The sequence below is a fragment of the Pogona vitticeps genome, chromosome 5 (assembly GCF_051106095.1).
Source record: "Pogona vitticeps strain Pit_001003342236 chromosome 5, PviZW2.1, whole genome shotgun sequence".
Classification (NCBI taxonomy): domain Eukaryota; kingdom Metazoa; phylum Chordata; class Lepidosauria; order Squamata; family Agamidae; genus Pogona; species Pogona vitticeps.
The window spans coordinates 26,887,019-26,912,362 of NC_135787.1; the positions used below are offsets into that span (position 1 = coordinate 26,887,019).

General features: G+C 37.6%; 1 protein-coding gene across 1 annotated transcript in view; it reads right to left on the bottom strand.

Annotated features, from left to right (window-relative positions):
- ZGRF1 (zinc finger GRF-type containing 1) overlaps window positions 1-25,344 on the bottom strand; it is a 50,214-nt gene that overhangs the window by 19,983 nt on the left and 4,887 nt on the right. The window contains exons 5-19 of the mRNA XM_078376651.1: window positions 24,823-25,008; window positions 21,953-24,122; window positions 19,280-19,353; window positions 17,443-17,541; window positions 15,936-16,019; window positions 15,185-15,382; window positions 13,393-13,486; window positions 13,206-13,309; window positions 11,275-11,431; window positions 9,312-9,961; window positions 8,065-8,197; window positions 5,863-6,038; window positions 4,338-4,528; window positions 3,503-3,642; window positions 197-343 (exon numbers count right to left, since the gene is read on the bottom strand). Of these exons, the coding sequence (XP_078232777.1) occupies window positions 197-343; window positions 3,503-3,642; window positions 4,338-4,528; window positions 5,863-6,038; window positions 8,065-8,197; window positions 9,312-9,961; window positions 11,275-11,431; window positions 13,206-13,309; window positions 13,393-13,486; window positions 15,185-15,382; window positions 15,936-16,019; window positions 17,443-17,541; window positions 19,280-19,353; window positions 21,953-24,122; window positions 24,823-25,008 (4,603 nt within the window). The remainder of the gene's footprint in view (window positions 1-196; window positions 344-3,502; window positions 3,643-4,337; window positions 4,529-5,862; window positions 6,039-8,064; window positions 8,198-9,311; window positions 9,962-11,274; window positions 11,432-13,205; window positions 13,310-13,392; window positions 13,487-15,184; window positions 15,383-15,935; window positions 16,020-17,442; window positions 17,542-19,279; window positions 19,354-21,952; window positions 24,123-24,822; window positions 25,009-25,344) is intronic.

The window sequence follows — 25,344 nt, forward strand, 5'->3', positions numbered from 1 at the left end:
AGGTAATTCTCTGTTCAATACACAAGATTATTGAAGGTAAATTATCAAAACATTTTGGTAAACAATGAGCACATTAGCCTATCCAAAACTTTAACCTTTTATTCTCAAAAGTACTCATCCAATAAAAAAATAACCTCTGGTTGGAATCATACGTTCTAAGATACTTACTGAAAAACAATCTTTAGAACAAACTTACTATTTGAACACCAATTTGAAGGGCTGTAACCTTTGAGCAGCTCCAACTCCACCTCATTAGTAGAGGATGGTCCAAAGAAAACACTGCATGCAATGAAAGTGTCCAAGGGTTCAAAGGTTAGCGTCTTGGAAACAACCCAAAGATCATCTGTCAACATAGTAAAGAGGTCTTGGTAAGGTGCATCAAATTGTTAGCTTCCTCAGTGATGAAAAGAAATCTGAAATAGCTCCTTGGAAGAAAAGAAGTTATTTGTCCCATTATTTTTCTTTCTTTTTTCGGTTTATTCTTCAAAACTTATGTTTAATTAATTAATTGTATATACTCAAGATTGCTATTCAAGTTGCAGAACTTTCTAACAAGGTTTAATTCATGCTGTACGTGATATTTCAATTTTGTACTAATGGAAAACAAACTGTTTTATTGAAGAAGTCAAACAAGAAAATAGAAGATTTGGACAGAAAATAATGGGTAATACATAGCAACGTGAAAACTAATTTTCAAATAATTTTAACTGAATCAGTCATTGCAAGCGAAAAAACTCCCTACAGAACAACAAAGGATTAGTGTTAACATAATGACATATTAATTCTTCAGTTAGTTTAGTATGGATCCATACACTTGAAAATGGCTAGACCAACTGGACAGAGAAGACAACAAGTGACTTTGGGTGCTTTCAGTATATGTTCCATGAATTCTGCAGCTGACTAACACAGACAGAGTGAGATACAGGGAAGTTGTTTATATTTAACATGAGCTCATTTAAATTTCTGTAAGGAGCCCTTCAGAAGCATCTTTTTATTAATATTTATATTCTGCCTTTACTCTCAATAAGTTCAAAGTGGAATACAAGGTGGGTTCTCGTCTACTCCACTATCTTCATAGCAATACCAGGTGTGGATTTTCCCTATGGACATTCAAATGAGGGCATGCACAGCAGGGTGGGTGTGGAGTCTACTGCTATGATGTGTCCTCATAGCAGTATTCTCACCCCCCCCCCATTAAAAAGAACTCTATGTGATATTCTTTGATGTTTGGCTTCTAAAATTGATGACAGAGCTTTGAATTAAAAATGTAGATGCAAACAGCCTGTATAACTTTGTTACAAATTAGAGATGGGCACAAACAACAGTTCAGTGGTTCGGCCAAGTTTGGCACCACAGCTGCATAGGTGTTACGTGGGCACCACACATTCCCCTCTTCTGCCTCCTCTGCACGCTCGTCTATTCCCTGGGTGGCGCATGTTCCTCTCCCAAACTCCCCAGTGTAACTGCCTGTCATGAATTTGCTTAGGAAAGTTGAATAGAGATTTATTTTTATAGGAGCAAAGTTAAGTTAGAAATCCATTTGTGACCAGGTGCGAGTTAGAGAGATTAAGAATGGCCAAGGTCAGTTTCTTTTTCAGTAGAAGAAAAAAGTTATGAAGAACAAGGTGACCGTTATCTCGTCGCCAGGCAACAATCTCAGCCCAGACGGAACAAGGACATAACTTCTTGACTTAAGAGAGAGAGACGAGAGAAGACAGCCTAGAAGATGGACAGAGAGACAGCCTGGACGTCTGCCCGAACACAATGAGAAAATTCCAGCAAGGAGGAATGAATTCCAGAGGAAAAGCTCTGAATGAACTTTTATTTTTCAAACTAACAGTAAGACAGATCTCTGTTCTAAAATGTAGTTAGCTGTTTATTATTTTGGTTTTTATAGAGGAAAATGCCTTGTGGTGATGGCTGGGGTTTTTGGAAATAATTGATTATGTTGATATGTCTTATTATGCTTATTTAAATTCATTTACTAATTTCTATTTTTCTAATAAAATATAAAAAGTCTAACTGTCTGAAAATTGGTTTCTTGGATAGACCCTAAGCTACACCAGTTAATTGGCTACTTTAAATTGATGTGTTTAATCAGGCCACGTTCATGCTACCAATTTAGGGTCCTATATATTAAAGAGTACTAAGATGATTAGATCTCCTAGAACTCATGTAAGTGTTTTGTTCTTTATTTAATTTGGATCAGACTTGGGAGAAGGGGTGAAACAGTTGCCTAGGGTAAAATTAAAGGACCCAGTTTTACCTGATAAGGAACTGATCATTCCGGACACCTCTCTGTTCCGTGTAAAAGCAGATCCTTAGGAAGCTCGCTTTTACGGCACGGCCTACTTACAGATTGCAGTGCATGCTTCTCTCCTCTGCCTCCTCTGGCAGCTGCCCATTTAAAGACTGTGCTGTGTGCTTCCCTGCTCTGCCTCCTCATCTGAGAGGCTGGCTGGTGGAGAAGGCAGAGGAGAGAAGCATATGCTGCAATCTATGAATGGGCAGTAGCACTGGGGAGGCAGGAAGGGAAGCACACATTGACCAGGAAATGGGTGAGTACACAGAGAAGGCAGGAGAGGGGAGTGTGTGGTACCTGCATAACACCTGTGCAGGTGCAGCACCAAACGTGGCCAAACTGTGTTTCATGCTTATCTCTACTACAATTGTCTACCAAACAAGCTTTGAGGCAGAAGCAGACTAGGGAACAAAAGAGCATTTCAAAAGTAAAGTTCACTTTTCTTCTTTCTGTAGAGATGGAACTGAAGATCTGGTTCCAAATCTTTAGAGGTATATCCCAGATAGAAGGTTGCAATTGAGTATATCCTCCACCAGAGGTGGATCTGAGCTTTAAAAAATTCCCAGAAATGTAAGCAGCATAAAATACAATAATTAATAACATTTAGTCTCTCTCCCTACTGCCTAAATAGACTGAGGCATAGCCTGTGGGTCATTAACATTAGGTTGACACCTGAAGTTAATAAAGATCTGTTGCATCTTTTATGCTATGAAAAGAACAGAATAATACTTTTTAAACCACATGCAACAGAAAAAATAGTCTTTAAAAATTAAATACTAAATACTATTGGCTACATAGTTTCATCTCACTAGCAACAGGTGATATTCATCATATTACAACACCTTTAAATAAAAATCCACATATGAATTATACATCAGCTTGTGGATTACAAGGAGTGGCAATCCTTCCCTCTTCAAATCAACATCCTGCAAAAGCAAATATGGAAACACAGAGTATTTCATATGAAAAATCCTGGTTATGGGTGTATTTCAAAATAAAAAGGGAAAGAAAAGGCACTGACAGCAACCAATGCTCAGTGGAGAAGCAGTTCTTAGAAGTGCCTAAATCTATTAAGACTTCAACAAAATGAAGCACTTTCAAGAACTGTTTCTCCTTTATTCACTTTCTTCTCTTTACTACAAATTGCTTTACAGTATATGCATTTTGCCTGGTTTTACAGCAATAACAGAATTAACTAACCTTTGCTGTACACAGAGGAGGACTCCTTTCGGTTCAATTTAAGATATAATCTGCTTTTTGATTCACAGTCATAGTTTGTTTTTGCAATATTAAATTTCTTCAGCTTACCAAATTGTCTTCGTTGAACGTCAAAGGCTTTTCTGGATAAAATGATAGCATCAGGAATAAAAATTTATGACATAAATACTCAAGGCAGCTTACTCTAAGACTAACACAGAGATCTATGAAAAACTGAGATGCATGAACTAATAACACATAAAACTATTAATACAAAAAAGCTTCAAAAGTGAAAAGTAACAAAAGGGCATTGCTAAACTATTCATCAATATAAATGGATTAAAACAACTGTTTTCATGCTATGAAGATGCTTTGCAAATGTGTTCTTGAATGCAGCTGTTCTCTGTGCTACATGTTAACATAAATGTTAAATTGAGGCAAAACAGCTAGTGTCTTGATCTTTGAACCCTGTTTTGAAGTTCAAGTGTCATACTGTATTTGTTAAGAACTGCTGCATTTGCAACTGCATTTGAAAAGTCTGCATATGAAACTGAACAGTGTCCTTTTGCAACTTGCTCTTCTCTGCCAACTGTAACCATTCTCTGTAACTCTTCTCTGCCCACTGTAAGTGATGAAAGATCATCAAGCATGCTTATACATGGGGGTGGGGGGAGAGACAAAAATATTGTGGCACCTTAAAGACAAACTGCTATATTTTAATGTGGGCTGTCTCATGAAGAAGTCCACTTCCTCAAACATAAGACTGGGTTCTTACAGTAGTTCCACTTCCACGCAAAATATGTAGCTGTATTATACTTTATTCAGCATTCGAACGCACCTCATCAAAAGCTGACATTCTTCATAGAGGGGGATTTTTTGACCTCTCAGGTAGGTTCCAATGCTCTTCACATCATGAAATGCAACGCTAGGCCTACACTGTAGTACCTGCCCAGAGTGCACATCTTCTACCCACTTAAAAAAATCACACCGATCAGCTTTAGGAGCCTCACAGGCATAGAAAAATCGACCCTGAAACAAAATTCAAGCCGTATTAAATACATATTGCTATAAAAGAGATCTACCACATGTAATCAGTAGTCGTGCCCCGCTGGACAATTACCCCATTTAACAACGAATCTGCTTTACGTTGAAGTTTTTGCGATTGCAAAAACGATCACGATTGGGTTTTTTCGCTTCATGTTGATCAGTTCCCTGTTTTGGGAACTGATTTTTTGCTTTACAACGATCAGGAAACAGCTAATTGTCGGGTTTCAAAATGGCCGCTGACTTTCAAAATGCCCCCCCGCTGTTTTCTAGGATGGATTCCTCGCTATACAGGCACCGAAAATGGCCGCCGTATGGAGGATCTTAGCTGGACAAGCAGGTATTCAGCCCACTGGAATGCACTGAACGGTTTTCAATGCGTTTCAATGGGTTTTTTAATATCGTTTGACGTTTTCGCTCTACAGCGATTTTGCTGGAACGAATTAACGTCGTCAAACGAGGCATCACTGTATTTCATTTCAGCAGACTGGTAGGTATAAGAACTGTATGCATTCCTAAACATAGGATAGACTGACAATCTTACAGCTAATTTAAAACATTAAAACTTTGTGTGTGTGTTTAGTCGTTTAGTCGTGTCCGACTCTTCGTGACCCCATGGACCAGAGCACGCCAGGCCCTCCTGTCTTCTACTGCCTTCTACCTTTACTTCTTAAATAATACACTTTAGGCAGGTAGCTTTCTTTCCCTGTCTTTGTTCTTAAGAGAGTTTTGAATTGGCTTTTTCTTCCATCTGTTTATTCTGGTGTTTGTATCTTTTGTTTAAAACGAATTCCTTCTCCAAAGGTTGTGGGAGATTTCCAGTAATAATTCCAGCCCTTCTGTTTTGCTGTTCTTACTCCTGCTGAATATTGATTTCTGCTTGGGACTGTAAGCAAGGAAAGGAGTTCAGGGTTTGGGGCCTTGCTCGCGTAGTAAGCAAGGCCCCAAACATCTGGCTCCCTGTGTTTCTCCTGGCTTGACTTGTTGGACTAATACACAGGTGTTGTCAACCTATCTATTTTGTAGAGTTGATTTAATCTGTGGTATGCCTACCTAGACCAGAATCTGCAAATAGTCAGATATACTGGCACTTGTTCATGAGTGGCTGTGGCATGTGCGAGTGCTGTTGTTGTGCAAGTGATGGTCTCCAGAAAGAAAATTAACCTTCTTTTTTGTGCCTTGTCAAAGCTTTCACCAAAAACATATCCTGTATTCCTACACTGGAAGGATGTACTGCTCAGTGGAAGTTCAATAGGATACTACCCACCATAATTGAATAAAACTTAAAATTGCTTTTAATTAAACCTTCAAAAGCATACCTTATTTCGACCTTCTTTTTTGACCATAACTACTTTTGTTGGAATTTTGTGGTTGCAAAGTGGTGATGATTTCTTTTGCTCTTGTCCTTTCATTGAAGTATAGAAAGATATATCCACTTTTTCAAGAGCTTTATGCAGTTTTTGTGACAATTCAAACAGTAATATGTTTAAATGTTCTTTATGTAAGAATAAAAAACAATGATTAAAACTTAATTCATTTTTTCTGTTCTAACAAACCACCAAGTTTCACTATAAACCTGTAGATCATTACTTGAAGGAACAAGGAACATCTACTTCAAAATTTTCTTCTTGTTTTTTTCTTTTTCCTCCAAAGAGAAATGATTATGTAAACATTGGGAGATTTGTGTAAGCGGACTACAAAAGAAGCATCCTACAAACATAACAGTTTGTTAAATATCAGGGAAATAGAAGAGACTATTCTTATTAAACTGCTGCCAGGAAAAACTAATGGTTGAACAGAGATATCAAAACAAATTTAGCAAGTTGTAATCTAATAGGCTGAAGGAATATTCGGTGTCCAGTCAAAGTTTACATATCCTTGGCGTCCTGTAAACATACTGGAATACATCTTCATCACTTCCTTGGCTGGCATGGCCAAATGAAGCAAGTGTCTGGAGGACACTTTGACTGGCAAAGGCTGCATTATAACATAGACAGTTGTTGTGTGTACTGTATTCCTAAAATAGCATAGTCTTCAAACTTGATTTTAAAACATTCCTATTAAAAACAGGACTCCTGAAAAGTCTGGTAATGTTTGCCATAGAATGTCCAAAAAAGTAACAATTTTACTCTATTTCACAGCAAAAACTCTCAGTTGATGAAATGAGATTCAGTCTGTGAAATGTTATCACACAACTGCTAAAATCCTGTTGCTTAGCACAGTAAATTGCAGTACGGTAGCCACATTGATCCAATGGGGATGAAATGATTCAACTCCTCCATAAGTTCCATTGATTCAAATGGGCCCTCTCTGTGATTTACTATGCTAAACAACAGGATTTTGGCCAGTATGTATATTGACATAGGATATGTATAGTGTCAGTCTTTATGCCACAACACCCTTCTTTGTTTCTGTCAGATACTATTTCCAAACTTTGCAGTGAACTGAAAATTCTACTCTTATAAATTAATGAATTTTAAGGACCTAGAGGCCAGATTTTGAGACTGATGCAGGCTGAATCTCCACACCAAAATGGAGAATCAGCTGCAACTTGAATACTGGACAATGCTGGCATATCACACAAATATATTATCTGACAGTACTTGTTTTGAGGTATATCCATGTGGCATTCCATTTTCAGACAGTGAGTTGCAAAAGAGACAGTACAAAGAGCACATTAAAGCACTCAGAGAGTTCCCAGTCTTTGTATTTCTGTTCTGTCACATACTGTATATGAATTGTTTAATTGAATTTCAGGACATTGATTTTCTTGTCCAAGAAAAAAACTATATATTACTAGATCTCATGGCATTTTTATTTGTACTGCTTTGCAGCTAAGGGATGAGCAACTGTGTGGTGTCACTTTTCCAGTTTCAAACAAAAAAACACGGTCAGCCATGTTAGCGCATAACAAATTCCAAAATTCACATCTTTATAGGTCAAGCTTTCAAGAATACTATCACTTCATCAGGCAATGTGTTGAAAGTAAATATGGGGGGAAGAGAGGAGAGAAAGAAAAAGTTGGACATCCTAGAAGTTCAGGTATCTTCATGGAAAGGTAAAACACAGGAGGAGGAAAATACAAGTACCTACATTTTCCTCCCTGCAGCTGCAGCTAACAATGGTTTGGAAGGGACAATTAGATTGGGACAATTGTACAGAGTGAAAGGGTGAAACCCATTTCCCCTACACCTCTACTTTACCATAATTTTGAACCCCTTTTGGCTGATTTTAAATAAAAATAAGACCAGCCTGTCATAAGCCTCTCATACTTGTATGATATAAGTTTCTCTGACCTGGAGTAGTTTGGACTGTCAAGATAATAATGGGGTGGTATATAAACCAAATAAATAAATAATAGCAAAGCAAACAATGGAATTGAATATGTTGTCACAGCATAAGTTATAACAGACAGCATACAAGGGTTTCCTTTCTCTGTGGCTGTTGTTGAGAAAGGTGTTCAGGGTTTCACACATATTTTATCTCAAACTCAGCAGTGAAATGAAAAGTATTTGGCATACCAATCAAAGCAGAAGTAAAAACTTGCTTATAATGTGCAGGAGACTGAAATTCAGCTGGAATATGTATTTGCCTTTTAGGGACAGTAGCACATTCTACCATTTCAGCACCAGGAAACAACAATTCTGAAGGATTCTGAAAAATAAAACAGTAAAAATTATATCTGCACATCCCTTTGCCACCCCACCCCCCAATTTTACATCCAAGCATTACATGTTATGTGCAATGTTAACCTAGTACTGGAGCACAGACAACATTGTCAGTCCCTCTTATATTTGTGACCATAGACTTTCATCAGAAAATTAACAAAATCTTCTCCACTCCTGAAACATCTACAGTATTTATAAGGTGTCATACACATATGGCTCTAACTAATCTGAAAGTATATATTCATAACATATTTGTATTACTCATCCTGACCTAACTCTGTATAAAACTTTTGAATGGGATCTTAGTTGCACCCACAGATTGCACCCACCCTGCTATGTTAAATGAAAGTATACCTCAGTTACATGAAACCTCTTCAACACCATGGAAGGGATATCACATCAGTCTTTAACATTACTGAGCCTGAAATTTAGTGCCTTTGAAAATTCAACATCTTATTTCATGTTTACTGATTTAAATATCACACAATTTATTCCAAAAGAGATTTTTTAGCACTTTGTCACAGACTACAACTAGCTCCCAGTGTATATGGCAGCTACTGTAGATCTTAGGAATGACTACAACATTTATCCAGAGATTCCAACAAGATCAGTGATTTTATCCAATCTGGCCATCAATATGTATCAGTTAACTAAAAGATATACATCAGTGATTACCAGCTTTTACATAGCCCAGAACATTAAAATGTGAACATATGGTTTATTAGCCTTGCTTGCTTCCAAGCTGGAAACCCTAGTTTTCCAGTTTAGCCAACACAAGAAGTTCTGGTTAATTGACAGGTTTCTGGTTTATTTCTGGTTTGCAATAAAGGGAAAAATGAAGGGGCTCTAAGCATATCTGGGTTCAGTAAGCTGAAATATGGTTGTCTCAACTGGCTCAGCATCTCAAACAAAGTTACAATTACCTGTTGCTTTTTAAAAGCCCATTGACACAGTATATCTCAGTATACCTTTAAGAATATGTGAAAATAACATCAGAAGAATGATCAGGATCTCATATCTAAGCTAACGGATAATTACATGAAATACTGAACTGCTAAATAATCAGGAAAGTCCTAAGACTTTTATGAACAGTTGCATACCTTAATGTGCCTGGTCACGCTGTGGCGGTTCAACTGACCTAACACCTTTGGTGCTTCCTCAGTGCAAAATTTATTATTTAAGTGCAGAGAAAGTTTCCTTCCTTCTGAAACAGAATCTTGGCTGCTCAAGTTTTGTGACTGTTTACAAAGCATGCTTTCCATTGTCTGTAGATGCACCGAGCCCGGAAGGCTATTACCAGTGGCATGAGCCCAACTCTCTCCTATGTCATCCAGTGGCATTCCTAAGAAACTCTCAGCTCGGATGTCACTAGTCATGGCTACTTCATTGCTATTTTCAGTTCTCAAATCACTGCAAGTTGTGTTTTGGTATTTTTGCCACTTGCTTGGTCTCTTTTGTTCAGACACATTAGGGAACGCACTGCGTATAGGAACCCCTTGTCTGTCTCCTATACCGTTGTCAGCCACAAATGTTTCATGCATCCTGTCCTCAGGCCTTAATGTTTTCAGGTTGTCAGAGATGGTGACTTCTGAGAGATCTAAAGGCTGCTGGACTTGCTCAGAGGTCATTATACTGCAGCAAACATCTGAATCAGCAAGTTCTTCATTGACAGGTACAGTCACAACTGGAGTTCGCATTCTAGGAGTGGGTAGATGTCTCAACAGGTCAGATTTTGGACAACTGGACTCCTCTATCCCGGTAACATAGAGAAAAAGGCTGTTACATGTCTTGGGCATTTCAAAGCAAAATCAAAGGAATAATACAAATAAAAAAGTAGTATTTGGCTTCTCTACACTACCTAACATAAGGACCTTTCTGTGACTCTTACCCTTTACACAGCAAAAACTTCCAGCTGGATCCATATTTAGAATGGACCATTAAACCAATAGGACTCAAACTCATACCCCATATATTCCAGTGAATTAATTAAATGGGGATTCAACCCTTTTGCTGAATGTGTTACTTCTACAATATGCTTATATTTTGTTTTCAAAACCTGAAAGAAATTTAACATAACCAGTTAGCTGGGAAAAAGGTCTTTATGTGGATTATAGAGGTATGCTTATCATATCTTCCTCTGAGGCCACAGTGTTCTAATAATCAGCCTTGAATCTAAGATCTTTAGCTTTATACATTTGTATGGACAAATAGGAAGTTATAAGAAGTCAAAATAATAGTCTTGACTCTGAGTGGCAGCAGCTCTCAAGGGTTTTAGACAGGATTCTTTCCCAGCCCTATCTGGAGAGGTTAGCATTTCTTGATGTCCTTCCATCCAAGCACAAATCAGCAGATGAAGTTATTATGTTTGGACTAGTATAGTGGCATATACTTTAAGATGTAACATAGCATACTATAGTACAGTATGGTATAAAATAGCACAGTATAAAGACACATGCACTATGATAGGGGGGAGTGGAGATTCCAGAAAGATGGAAAAGAATACTGATATCAGTTTTCCTGTCCTGAAATATTTTGAGACCAAACTGTGTTACAAGCCTCCTTTGTTAGGACAGGTACGCTCCTGAACAGGAGTAGTCCATTTAGTATCAGCAATTTTTGGTGCAGGTATACACTTGTTAATACAGAATGTGAAGCAAGATAATAAAAGTTGTTACCTGTCTGGCACCAGAGATAGTAATATATGCATCTGGGTAGAGAAGAATGCTTGCTTAGGTCCTAGGCTTTTATTCTGTTGATAGATGAAGCTTCCATGTATGAATAAAAGGTCCCTTCATGGATCAGGTCCCTTCATGAGCAGAGGGACCTTTTCTGTTCACTAATCTAAGTCAGGACTGCCACTAAATAACAGCCCTGGTCTGCAGGCAGAAAACTACCTATCCCTAATGTAAAAGATATGTCCTTTACAATATATTATGCTAAAATATTCACAGCATACATGTGAGCTAAGTGCAATGCCATAAGAAGTTGGAAGAAAATAAAGGTTTGTGATTTTAACCTTCTTACATTCTCTTTTAGTTACAGTAATAAGAAATATGTTCTTACTGAAAAAGCTTTTTGAGTCATCCATAGGTAAATTTGGAACAATTCCCAATGGCTGGAATTCTTCTTCATGCATGTCTATTGCTGTTTTTTTATTACTCTGACTTGGAGAAAAATGATAGCCAGACAACTGTGAAGAAATCCATGGTAATGATAATATCTGCACATAAACAATTGAAAACTAAGAAATCAGTATATGGTAGAGGGGTAAGAAAATGAGTATCAACATAAATACTGGTTGAATGTCTAAATTATTACAATGGGAGGGTGGCCCTCAAGAGTACACGCAGCACTCCAAGGCTGTTTTGTGAGCCCTGCTGTAGATGCTTGTTTTTTCAGCCAAAAAGAAAATGAAAAAAGAAGAAAAGAATTGCTGTTTTTAGAAGCCTTCAAGAACATCAGATCTTTGTAAATATATCATGGGACTCTCTGTATTGATTAAGAGGAAAAATAACCCACTTTCTTTATTACAGTGGGGTCTCTACTTAAGAACTTAATCCGTTTTGGAAGGTGGTTCTCAAGTTGAAACGTTCTTAAGTTGAAGTAAAATTTCCCATAGGAATGGACTGAAAACCAATTAATCCGTTCTGGCTGTTTTTTTGTTATGTAGAGGTGCGTTTGTACATTGAAGCATTAGTTCCCATAGGAACTAATGCAAAGCTGGTTAATCTACCACTAGGGGGAGAATTTTTTTTTAACCTAAGATGACCTAAGGTTAAAAAAAGAGCAGGAAAGGTTTTTTTTCCTGTTCTTATCTTGGATTTCTGTTCTCAAGTAGAAGCAAAATTTAGCAAATGGAGCTGTTCTTAAGTTGGATTGTTCTTAAGTAGAGACGTTCTTAAGTAGAGAACCCACTGTATTTATTTAGTTTAAATAATAATTTATAAATTATTTAATTTAATAACTAAATAAATATTTATTTATTTAATGCCTGAAATACCTTTCTCCTCAAGGGAATGTAAGGTGGCTTACAATATTATAAACAAACAATATAAAAAGGGGAAGAGAAAAAAAATACCAAAGCAAACCTAAATACTTTAGCAGCCAAACCCTTAGGCAGCCAGTCGTTTTGAAAAAGCTTGCCAGAAGTGAAAAGTATTTGACTGTCTGCAGGACAGCAAAGACGGGGCCAGCCTGACCTCCAGTGGAAGAGTGTTCCACACCTTGGGAGCAGCAACAAAAAAGGCCCTCTTTCCAGTCTTCACCAAATGCACTTGTGAGGTGGCAGGATGGAGAGAAAGCCTTCCTGTGATAATTTTAAAGTCCAGCAAGGCTCATAAAGGGAACCTGTTGTCTTTCAAGTAGCTTCTGGTTGCCTTGCTTCTTTTTAGCTATTTTCTTTACATTTTTTTAGAAGGTCCAAAGGCAGTAAAATGGCCCAACCCCTACTAGGAGTGATTATACCACATATCTCCATAGTTTGTGGAAAAAATCAGAATTTTTCTATGATGTTCTCCCAATCTCCAATTATGTGAACATGCTTTTAACTCAAAATTACAAACAGATCCATGACATTCCAATTCTTGCAAAAGGAGGACGAGGAGGAAAGGAAGTAAAGGGATATGAGAAACAATGAAAGACAGAAGGCTCATATGAGTGCCTATGAATGAGTAAAGGGGATCATATCTTAAGACTATAACCATCCCACACGGTTTTTCTCTTATGACCATCAGCATTTTACATTGCCTTCCTCTCTCATTTCTTTCCTAAGAGCTGAGAAAGTGGGGGGAAGTGTGATTGTCTTAAGACAGAAAAAGGTCCGACTCTGATATTAATCACCACTTCTACATGGCCTCTGACAAACTTCTTCTGATAGAATATAGTGCTTGATAGGAGGAAAAAGCTGTCAACTACTAGTACAAGGGACACTTCGTTATGTCATGGCAATTCTCTACAGTACTGATAGTAAGGGGAAGTCAGTTGTTCAGTCATACCTTATTAAGTTCCCTTGAAGCACATGGTGTGAAATCCAAAATTAGATTAGAAGGAGAATTTGTCATGATCTTGTTTGAAAGATTAGAAGACTCGCTGAATGTAACTGTTAAGAAGGAAAACACACACCAAAACCTCAGATCAAAGTTACAATTTACTTACAATGAGTTCATATTTCTAATTACTTACAAAACTCATTGTCTTGCTCTTCAATTAAATCAAATTCCCTGTTAACAGTTGAAATGTTGGACACATGTTCTGAAATATCACTTAATCCTAGAGGCTGGAAAGAAAATGTTAGATTAATTTTCTTCTCATTCTATAGACACAATAACATTTACATCAGTTCTGAGTATTAGTTTGACTAAAACTTCAAGGAAACAAAAAGAATCCCATTATCCAGATTTAAAACTCTTATTCAAAGTTACAGAATCTATTGTTGTTGTTTAGTCGTTTCCGACTCATGACCCCATGGACCAGAGCACGTCAGGCCTTCCTGTCTTCCACTGCCTCCCAGAGCTGGGTCAAATTCATGTTGGTAGCTTCAATGACTGTCCAACCATCTCATCCTCTGTCATCCCCTTCTCTCTCAGAATCTATATGTCCTGTTAAATAATTTCCCTTGTACTAAAGCTGGATTCTTAGATAACCAAATTGTGATCCTAATGGTTTTAATTTGGAAGAAAAAAGGTTTCATATCAGTCATGCCAACACAAAAAATATAGATGTGTTTGTCTTAAGATCGAGTTGGGCCATCATACTCCTGGGTACTTCAAGTCAAGTTCAAGTTTATTGTATTAGCTAAAAGCCGTCACAATTGTTTAAAATACAGATATGGACAATTAAAATCATGATAAAACCACAGACATATAAAATTATAAGAGACCCCTCATATCTGAGAATCTCCCACACAATTGATCGCAATGGCTTTCAGAAAATTAGCCCGATGTTTCTGGCCGCTTTTGCGAATAGCGCTGTTCTATACGTAACATAAGGGTCACAATCCAAGAGCAACCTGACCACCTTTGTCTGAGGGCTTTCCTCCTGTAGAGCAGCCAGAATGTTACCCAGGAGCTTTTCTCGAGGGTTCTGATATAGCTGACAATAGAGTAAATAATGGAGAAAATCCTCTATCTCACCTGCTCCGCAGATGCACACCCTTAGATGTTTAGGGACATTTATGTACCTGCCATCTAAGACAGCGGTTGGCATGGTTTGAAAGGGGAGTTCTATGAAAGCAATTCTCAAGGGGGCAAAAGTAAGTGCATCTAGGTATTGCACCCTTGTGAGTTTGTCTATTTCACATGCCATGATAACCTCCCTAGACTTGAGCACTAAGTGCGTAGACTTGTATACTTGTGTGGGAGTAAAGATTTAATTGAACACCTGCGGAAAGAATTCAAGAGGTAGTGCCACTACTTCTTCATAGTGGAAGGGAATTCCATGAATGCACATGGAATCAAATTAATTTATAAAATTGATACAATATGTCTGGAAAACGTTTGATACATCAGGAAAACGTAACAGAAAAGAAATCAGGAATCTTTTCTCAAAAACCTGACATGAACTTACAATGGTATAAAAATGTGAAGCATTACAAGTTCTAATGGTTGTTGTGGGTTTTTTGGGCTCTTTGGCTGTGTTCTGAAGGTTGTTCTTCCTGACGTTTTGCCAGTCTCTGTGGCCGGCATCTTCAGAGGACTGGAGTAGGAACTCTGTCCATGCTCCAGTCCTCTGAAGATGCCGGCCACAGAGACTGGCAAAACGTCAGGAAGAACAACCTTCAGAACACAGCCAAAGAGCCCGAAAAACCCACAACAACCATTAGATCCCAGCCGTGAAAGCCTTCACAAATACATTACAAGTTCCTTTTCTATAGTGTTTCAAACCAGCTATTTCGTCTTGATTCTTTTTACATTAATATTTTCACAGTATTATCACAGAGTAAAGCCGTCTAAAAAGAAATGTCTCCACAATTTACCTTAAAAAAACCAGACAGCACAGGGCTGCTCAGTTCTTGAGCTGAGGAAAAGGAAGAATCCTTTGCGGTGATTTTAGCCTCGGCCATATCAATAGAGGGCTCCAAACTAACACATAAGCTGGATTCTCTTGTCATTGTTTCACTCGCTGCAGATCCTTTCAACTGGTACCCATGAAATTCAACTTGCTGTACATTTTTGAATATTTAAAGGAACCAGAGATGTAAGAACAATGGAAGATGTTACATGAAAGCAAGCTTATTTGCTCTTTTTAAAGGCACATTGGAAATCACTGTTGTGGTACAAAAGGAACACTGGCTCTACTTATTTCAGTGAATAGATTGTGAGCAAGCCTCAAGAATGCACATTCCTATCCCCACAAGCCCTCTCCAGAGCTACTTAAAATTGAACAGGGCTCCTCATAACCCAAACTACATGTTAGTATGCCTGTATTAGGTCAAACTAATACAAAACTTCAGCTTCCATAGAAAATTTGATTTACTTATTAATTTAACTTATTTAACAATAATTTTCTTTAAAACTTTCCCCTTCCTTATACAGTTCTCTTTCTAAATCAGTCCAGGGTTTGATCAAGGTTTTCACACCCATGGCTAGTGCAGAACTAGGAATCTTTGGAAAGAAGGGACACAGATATGATTGATATTAATTGAAAATTTATTGTTTTTGCTTTCCCCTCCTATTTCACTGTTGATGTTCTGATGTAGTTGGATCTCCCCTTGACATCTAGAGAACGCTCCCATTAATTCCATTCCGTACCCGACAACTGGAACCTGTAGGCTCACAGTCTTCAGGACATTGGTCAGGTATTAATTCAAGCTGAAATAAATAAACACACAAATAAAAGGACACTTGTTTCACAAAATCTGGAAGCTTGACATTATGACATGCTTCCAGAAATCAAGTGTTTATACGAGTAATATTCTGGAATGATAAAGGTTAAAATATTGTTCGTTGTCTCTTTTTTTAAAACATTATTATTCTGCATACCTTTATGTTTCATACAAAAATGTTACAATAGTTATGAAAGAAAAGCAAACATTTGGGGAACATATTAGATCTTAAAGTTAACTTATTAGGACTAAAGTGTATTTGGTAGCATATTAGACCTGCTCTTGTTGTGTTTTGTTACTTGAACTTCATAATCAATAATTAGCTACTGAATTCAGTCTTTGTCTTAAAATAAAATGGAATTTTCACTTGAGTCTAAATGCTCAATGCTCAAATGATTAGTATGCAAACCTTTACGTTCCAATTTAAATCGAGATCAGATTTTGTAATCAAATCCTACAGTAAATACACTGTAAAATTATCATCTCCATGGCAAGATGCAATTGAATTCACCATCCACATGAAGAGAGAAATAATATATAAGGTTGCTTGCATTGGAAGAGTGTAATTCTGTGAATGTAGTCATTAAAGACCAGTATGGTGGGGACGACAAATTTTATAGCATGAAATATGTTTTAGGGAAATTTTTTTTCAAAATTAGGAGTATAGTAGTACAGTGGTGCCTCGCATAGCGAAGTTAATCCATTCCGGATTAACCTTCGCTATACTGAAGCATCGTTGAACGGGGCAGGGAATTCCATTGGAATGCATTAAACATGGTTTAATGCGTTCCAAATAGGCCGAATACTCACCGTTCAGCGATGCTTCTTAATGGCCGGCAGCCATTTTCGCGCCCTCCCCTCGCTTAACGAGGGCGCGAAAACGCTGCGCGCGGCCATTTTGGGCCATTTCCGGGCTTCCGGTGGCCATTTTGGCCACCGAACAGCTGATCGTCGGGCTTCGTTTTGCGAAGATCGGTAAGCGAAACGCTTACCGGTCTTCGCAAAGCGAATTTTGCCCTATTAAAAAAACGTTGAGCGATCGCATTAGCGATCCGAAAAAAACGGATCGCTATGCGATTTCGTCGTTATACGGTGCGCTCGTTAAGCGAGGCACCACTGTATATATAAGAATAATGCAGTAAAATTGTCTTTGCATCAGGGATGAAGGAAGACAAGATGATATCTTTATTCATACAAGAATTAACTGGAATCCAAACAGCTCATATAAATCTGTGTTGAAGCTTAGCATACTGTGAGACTTGTTTTTTTCTGAACAGCAGATCCATTTACCATAATGTAAGTAGCTGATGAAAAAATGTTACAAACACATAAGGAAAATACAAGCCCTTCTTGCTGTTTGCAGGGTCCTTGCTGTTAGCTTTGCTACATCATTTATTTGTAGAATTTACCTCTAGTGGACTATCAGGCTCTTTATAATCACTGTGGTCATGTAGCCTGTTTATGGTTGCTGTTGTGGGCTCGGCCACATCACTGCTTAAAGAAGAATTCTAGAAACAAATAAACAAACAGATTGAGAGAAGAATGTGTCCTTAAAGCTATGCTGCATTTAGTTTTGACAGAAAAACATAACTATGATAGAAAAACATGCCATTTTCCAATATAACAAATTTTTCAAAATCATGTGCATGCTGATCTCACAAGCCTTTCACTATTACATAATGGCTAAAAATCCTATTGTGTTGATTATGCTGCATAAGACTGATGACATCATCACTTGTGGCAGTTTTTAAAAACCAGAAAGTTATCCTATTGGAAGCAATTTTTGGTAAAATCAACCTTACATGTAAATTATGACAACAAGCTTTCAGCCAACAGTTATTGCAATGTTCAAAACATCACTTAATCTTGCTTTCATTTCAGTTTAGCTAACATAGCCACACAATACTTTATCAAATACTAAAAAGAATAAATGTCTTTTGTCTTAATCTCTAAAGAAACCCCAGTAAAAACATTTATTGCTCAGTTCAGTAGCTCAACACATTAACAAGCACCAATGCTTATAAATCTACCTTTGCTATATAAGACACATACAACACACAGCAAATAGAAAGAGTGTAAAATAATTGCAAAAAATCCCTACTTTTAATAATGAATTATAATACAGTTTTTAATAATTATTATTATTAAAAGTAGCCCAGACAAAGCCAGGCATTCCTAAATACACATCAATTTCCCCCTCTTTTTCTGCTTTTTTTTTTTTTTTGGTAATACATTAGAGTAAAACACAGACCTATAGCATTAGTCAATTCAGAAGCTCTAGAGTCTAGAATGTGTGTGTACTATGTATCTTCATAAGGCATGTAAATGGCATCTGATCAGCTTATAAAACATACTGCTACCCAGAAAGCATTTATAAGACTACCCAGATTTATTATAAAACTATAATATTTCCCCGAAAATAAGATAGGGTCTTATATTAATTTTTGCTCCAAAAATGCATTAGGGCTTATTTTCAGGGGACGTTTTATTTTTTTCATGTACAACAGTCTACATTTATTCCAACACAGTCATGTCATCTTTTTCTGGTTGCTGCACAATGGTGGAGAGCGGGGTTTCACTTAACTGGGGCTTATTTTGGGGGTAGGGCTTATATCACGAGCATCCTTAAAAAATCATACTAGGACTTATTTTCAGGTTAGGTCTTATTTTCAGGGAAACAGGGTATTACTCATAATGTGAAAACCAAGTAGAGCACCTCAAAAACTAATCAGTTTTATTTGCCAGAAGCTTTCAGGGACTACAGCTCCCAGAAGCTTCCATCAAATAATATGAGTCTTTCAGGTATCAAATGATTGTGTTGCATTTAATGTAAGAGTAAAAAGGCAACTCGTCTCCTTGGGAATAATCACTTGCCAGGAATTGTCTGTCTCAAGTATGGGATAATGCTGGCCTAACATATATAGATACATTGTAAGTACTGCTGATATAAGGTGTCCAAAAAGAATTTTATAATAGCCATATGCATTGGCTTGGATTCAGTGACATCATTATACAAGCAGAAGGCACTTCGGCTCATGTGGGGGATGGCAGATTTCCCCTCCAGAGCCACTGAACCTTCTTTGACGGATCCCTTAAGTTAAGATATGAGAAGCAGTTTTCAGGGAGCCACAGACAGGGGCAGGAGGAAAAGCCCAAGCAAGTGAACAGATCTTCAGTTTGCACAGCAGCATATTTAGTTTTATGCCACTATTGTACTGATTAGTTATCGAAGTCAAGAAAGGTTACCAATTTCGGAGAACCAGAATATAGAAAGGATGTCTGCATCTCTTCAGAAGTTACTTTGGCAAACCTCCGCTTAGCTACAGGAAGAGAAAAGCACAAGAAGCCTCAACTACTAATTTAAACAAGGACATTATTTTAAAGCGCAAGAGCATAAAATGAGAACACCTTTCACAGGGTCCACTAGCAATTTCAATCTTAAGTAAAATCTTAAACATGGGCCTCTGTAGTTCATAATTCTTAGGCAAAAGGCTACACTTTATTCTAGTATTACTGGCATTTTGCCTTTTCCTTTGCTTTGTGGTATCACAGACTGATGTACAGCTTCAAAGGAAATTCTGCTAAAATTTCCCTTGAAATGCTCAACTGATAATTTTATTTCTGAAAATGTCTTACCAATCAATGTTCTGGAACTGGGAAGACATCTTAGATTTAACAATCTATTTGCTGAGTTCTACCTTGTCGATTCATCAATAAGTCCTTGTAACAGGATATTACTTAGCCACTTAGCACTTCCCAGTTCTGTTGTTGCACTAGTTTGCTGTCCATTGCTCTTTGTCCCCCACATAGAGATTAAAAACTTTGCAATGTGTGAGTTGTGGGGTATTTTCTGAACACAATGAAAATTTCAGCATATTATAGCATTTGAACACTCTGATGTCTAAAGAAGCATGTGTCTGTACAGAACCAAGTGTAGCCCACCTCAAATATCTAGTCAGAAGCAAAGTGGAAAAATAGAATACTGTAGAATAAAGTTAACATTTCTTGTAAAAAAGCAAAGTGTGCTGCTTATACTGTATACCACCCCATAGCGCTTCAAGCACTCTCTGGGCGGTTTACAATTTAATTATGCAGGCTACACATTGCCCCCCCCCCAGCAAGCTGGGTACTCATTTTACTGACCTTGGAAGGTTAGAAGGCTGAGTCAACCTAGATAGAGCCGGCTACCTGGGATTTGAACCCCAGGTCGTGAGCACAGTTTTAGCTGCAGTACAGCGGTTTTACCACTGCGCCACGAGGCTCCCACTGAATCCCATTGTTTCCCCAAGAGTAGATATCTTGATTTCCTCCAAATGGAGTCAACTCACTGGCAACACCTGTTTTGTTTTGCTGCATCATAATTCACCCCAAATGGCATGAGATCTCCTCTTCTCGAACCCCCTCTCTCATACATTACCTTGGTTGGGACAAAGATCTACCCCAGTAATGAAAATCAACAGCCTTGCTGGGATATTTTTGCCCAATAGTCCTCTGCTTATAGAAAAAAAAACACTGCATGTTAAGTGGCAAAAAGTTGAAGTATCAAATAAATCTGCAGCTGACAGCGCCACAAAACACTTTGATGGTAAATCTACTTAAAACATTCCCTTTCCAATGCATGAGGGTTAAATCCACTAGGTTACTTGAAAGCAAAAAAGAAAAAAAGAAAAAGAAAAAAAAGGAGAGAGAGTATTCTGGGGATCTCAAAAAGAGAACTTTTAAAATTAGGTCGGTTTGTGATAGAGTGGGCTTGCTGCAAACAGAATGACAATAGAATATGCAAAAAGATGAAGTCATAGTCACACCATGAGCTATTAAGGCGGCAACCATGAACCTATGAAGACATAAGCTCTGTTCCATACAGTGGACTTTTCATGAAAATATGCACACAATTGCATTTATTATAATGTTCACAATCAGATTTAAGCACAGGCTGAATACATTACAGATGCAGAACAGGTTACCAAATATCTTGTAAGGATCAGTGTGGATGCCTGTGTTTTTTGACTACAAGAAAATAATGAGAGAGTTTAAAGTAACTTTGCATTTGTATATATGGATGCCTTTCATTTGCTCCATGCAACTGCTTTATGGCTGGTTTTAGCTACTGTATTCCATTACAACTGAATCACTGCAATACTTCCCTTTTGAATTGCTTATCTTTACTACAGTGGTGCCTCGCTTTACGATTGCCCCGCATTACGACGAAACTGCATTACGATCTAGATGATGGTCTAAATGGGTTTTTTTTTTGCTTTGCGATGATTGGTTCCCTGCTTCGGGAACTGATTCTTCACAAAATGATGGTTTTTAAACAGCTGATCGGCAGTTTCAAAATGGCCACTGGGTAAACAAAATGGCTCCCTGCTGTTTTCTGGGATGGATTCCTCACAAGACAGGCAGCGAAAATGGCTGCCCTATGGAGGATCTTCGCTGGATGGAGTTTTGACCCCATTGGAATGCATTGAAGGTTTCAATGCATTTCAATGGGTTTTTTTCGCATTACGATATTTTCGCTTAATGGCAATTTTCCTGGAACAGATTATCATCGTTAAGCGAGGCATCACTGAGTTTGAAATGGGCTTCCAAAGTTCTAAATGCAACTATTATCACAAATATCTTCAAGTGTTACCTGGCTTGTTTTAGTATAGTCAAGCTTGAACCACACATAAGCCAGGTTTTATTGAAGTTATACAAGTTTTGCAATGTTTGTGGGTTTTAAATTTAACATAGTAAAGTCAAACATACACTAATGTCTTAGTTTTGCCTGGAAAATTTGATGGAGATGTTTTGCATATGGAGAAGACTATTATTAAGACTGAATTTTTGACACTCGGCAGTACGTCTTCAATGTCTATATGGAGAAAAAGGCACTATGTAAACCAATGAAGACAATCAAAAATATAATACTCTAATAACCTTCAGTTCCAACTGACTCAAGCTTTTTTCTTCGCCTTTCTTTCTCAGGCAAAATGCCAGTACTTTCCTCAATTGTTTGTAGACTTTCTAAGGCTGTCCTATGTTCTGTCAATGAATTTAACAGTCTGAAACCGTCTGTCAGTGAAGTATGGATTAAAGAATTAACTGAAGGTTTAATGCAAACAAAATTATCTTTCTTATTTTCATCAGATTTGTTAAAAGAGCAGATATTCACTGAATCTGCCAGTTCATTTTTACCTATTTGTAATTTATCTGAAGTCTGGCAATTTAAAGAATAGTTATTTGACCTGAAATCCAACTTATGATTTTCTGCAGGAACAGAATAATACTCTTGGGAAACATACTGTGAGACACCATCAGAACTGACATCATCTGAACTGATAGCCAGTGGATTAACTGATTTCATGTTATCACAGATACCTCTAGAACTAGGCTGACTATCATCTTCTTGAATCTCCATGTCTTTCTCATTATTTTTAGCCACAAAGCAAATGCTTGAAGTATGAGAAACATGTGGAAGCATGCTCATTTTTTTAAGATCAGTTCTTCGATTCATTTTGCAGGAAACATCTTCTTCTCTTAACAAGCCTGTACAAAGAACAGCTTTGTCATCATATACATTTTGATAAATTGCTGCATTTGTATCTCCCTTCTCACCGACAGCTAAAGCTTGAGAATGTTGTAACTCTTTTATGAAAGGAAGAACTGAACCATTCTCCATTTTATTAGACTTTTCAGGGAATTCATCACAAAGCTGCAAAGGCTGAGATCTTGAAAAGTAATTCATATCTCTGTCCTGTTGAGATGCTGGCTGCACATTATCTTTCTTCCCATTATTATATATTTTTGCATTATGGTTCGTTTCAACACTGACCTCAAGTTGTATTCCAGTGTCCTCTTCAAAAGATTTTGAGCCTTGTGAAAGCATGTTACTTACATGAAACTCTTCATCCTCTGTGTCACTCAAATCTACTGTCTCCAATAGATTGAAGTTAACCTCTGTTAACTGCTTATTTGGGTCACCCAGGTCTCCACACACAGAGGCATTTGAAAAACACTGAGAACCAACTGGATAAGATTCATTTGGTGACTCATTGCCAGACTTTGCCAAATTATCACACATCATATGTTTACTGGATTTGGAGAGTTCATCTTCTAATATTTTTGAGGCACTAATACAGTCTAAATAATTAATATGATCAAAAGATGATGTAATTTCAGTGTCACTATTTTTATTGTTAATGGAGTCAGGTGATATGAAGCTATGTTGTTGGTGTTTGACAGAGTGTTTACTAATAGGAGACATATTGATTTCCAAAGAAGATACTTGGGGAATTGTTCTCTGGTTTTTATTTTGCTGACTTCTAATGGTGTTGTTCTCTTTGTCTTTCAAAACTGCCTGCACATCACTAGCATTCTTGCTTTCTGCATCATCTATGTTAGAAGACTCTTCAGCGAAACATGATGACAAGTATGCATCACACTGGCTTTTTGTTTGAACATTTCTTTTTGAGGAGAACAATAACTTACTATATTCTGTATTCTCTTGGATAGTGTTGTTTGTGGATCCTAACAGACATTTTGTCTTCTCTCTTAACAAAGAGTCTGTAGTTCTTGGTGGCTCAGATAAAGACAGACCTTCCTGATGAGAGTCTAACTTTACTGATGCCAGTGCTAGATTTTTCACTGAAACTGTATTTCCCACTGGTGAGGTATTGAAATCCTTATGCTCCTTGCTCAGAAGTGCTAAAATCTGAGCTTTACTCCTGACATTCTGTGAAATCGCTTTATCGGTACTTTTCTGGCAGTCTGAACTGATTCTTCCATCATCCACATGAAATGCAAGTTTCAGACATGTATCATCTGCACTATTAGTACTATGGGCTTCCCTTTGTACCACTTTATATTCATCAGCATAAGGAATGGAAGCCAGTACAGGGACAGAATCAGTTTTCTTCATACAAACATCCTCAATGATTGGAAGTTGGCGAACGTTCTCCTTCTTCTTGCAAGGAGCAGAAAATAATGGGCAGGAATTGTAGAACTGAGAAGGAAAGACTGAATGAATATCCTCAGGCGCTGGAGATACTATTGAGCTAGATTCTTCCATTATCATTTTCTTTGGCATCTGACGTGGCACTCTGAAACCCTAAAAGAACAATATTATAATTGCCATATTCAGGAAACTTTCAGTCTTAAGAAGTACGGTTGTGTACTACTATGTTCTACATTCGTGGTGTTAGTGGAACTCCTTGCCACATGATGTGGTGATGGCATCTGGCCTAGATGCCTTTAAAAGGGGACTGGGCAGATTCATGGAGGCAAAGTCCATTGCAGGTTACAAGCTGTGATGGGGATGTATAATCTCTAGGCTTAAAAGGAAGGTACCTCAAAATGCCAGATGCAGGGGAGGAGTATCAGGAGACAGCTAACTAGTTGTCTCGTATGCTCCCAGAGGCATCTGGTGGGGCCACTCTGAGATACAGGAAGCTAGACTAGATGGGCCCTTATGTTCTTATTCAAATTTCTAAATGTCTTAGACTTGAAGGAAAGCATCTTGCTGTATATACCTTCATTAGTATTAAAATACGCTGGGAACAGTGGCGCTGCAGAGAAGGTCCTTGTTGTGGAATCCATTCTCTGTGGAAACCCAGCTAATGCCAACTTTAGCCTAATTTTGGCACTAAATTGAAACCAAACTTTTAGGATTAAAGATTACAGCTTGGTTTTCACCAAATAGACTTCAGGCCTTTCTGCTTTTTTATTATGTTAAATTGCTTACATTATTTTTGCACTTCAATTATTTAAGCTATTTAAAGAAATTAAAAGAGAGAGAGAGAATAACATACTGTATATTTTCGCTTTAGACCAACTGGCTGGTGGAAGGATGAAGATGCAAAGGACTTTAAATTATTTCTTCTTAATACTTCTCTTTCCGTGACCTTTTGCTGATCACTAGAACCCATTCCAGAAACCTTTTCACCTTCTATCGTGATTAAATATCGTTCACATTCTAAGTCATCTCCAGGTTTTATCTAGGTGGGGAAATAGAAATGTGGTGGTAAGTTTATGTAAACAAATGAATCTAAACTTTTATGCAAATTATATGACTTCCACAATTTATTGTTTTTGCAATATATATTTCAGTTACGATTCCATGGTTGAAATCCTGTTGGTTGGCTTAAAAAATATTCTTAACTTTCAGTACATTCCTAGCTGGCAAATAAAGAATGCCTGTTATTCTGTTCTTGTTCACAAATTGTACAGCCTGACCATCACAGGCATAACATGCTGATTTCAGACAATATTGTCATACATTAAGTTTTTTTGTACATGTTTGTCCTTGGATCACACTTCTGAGCCAGAGGGTA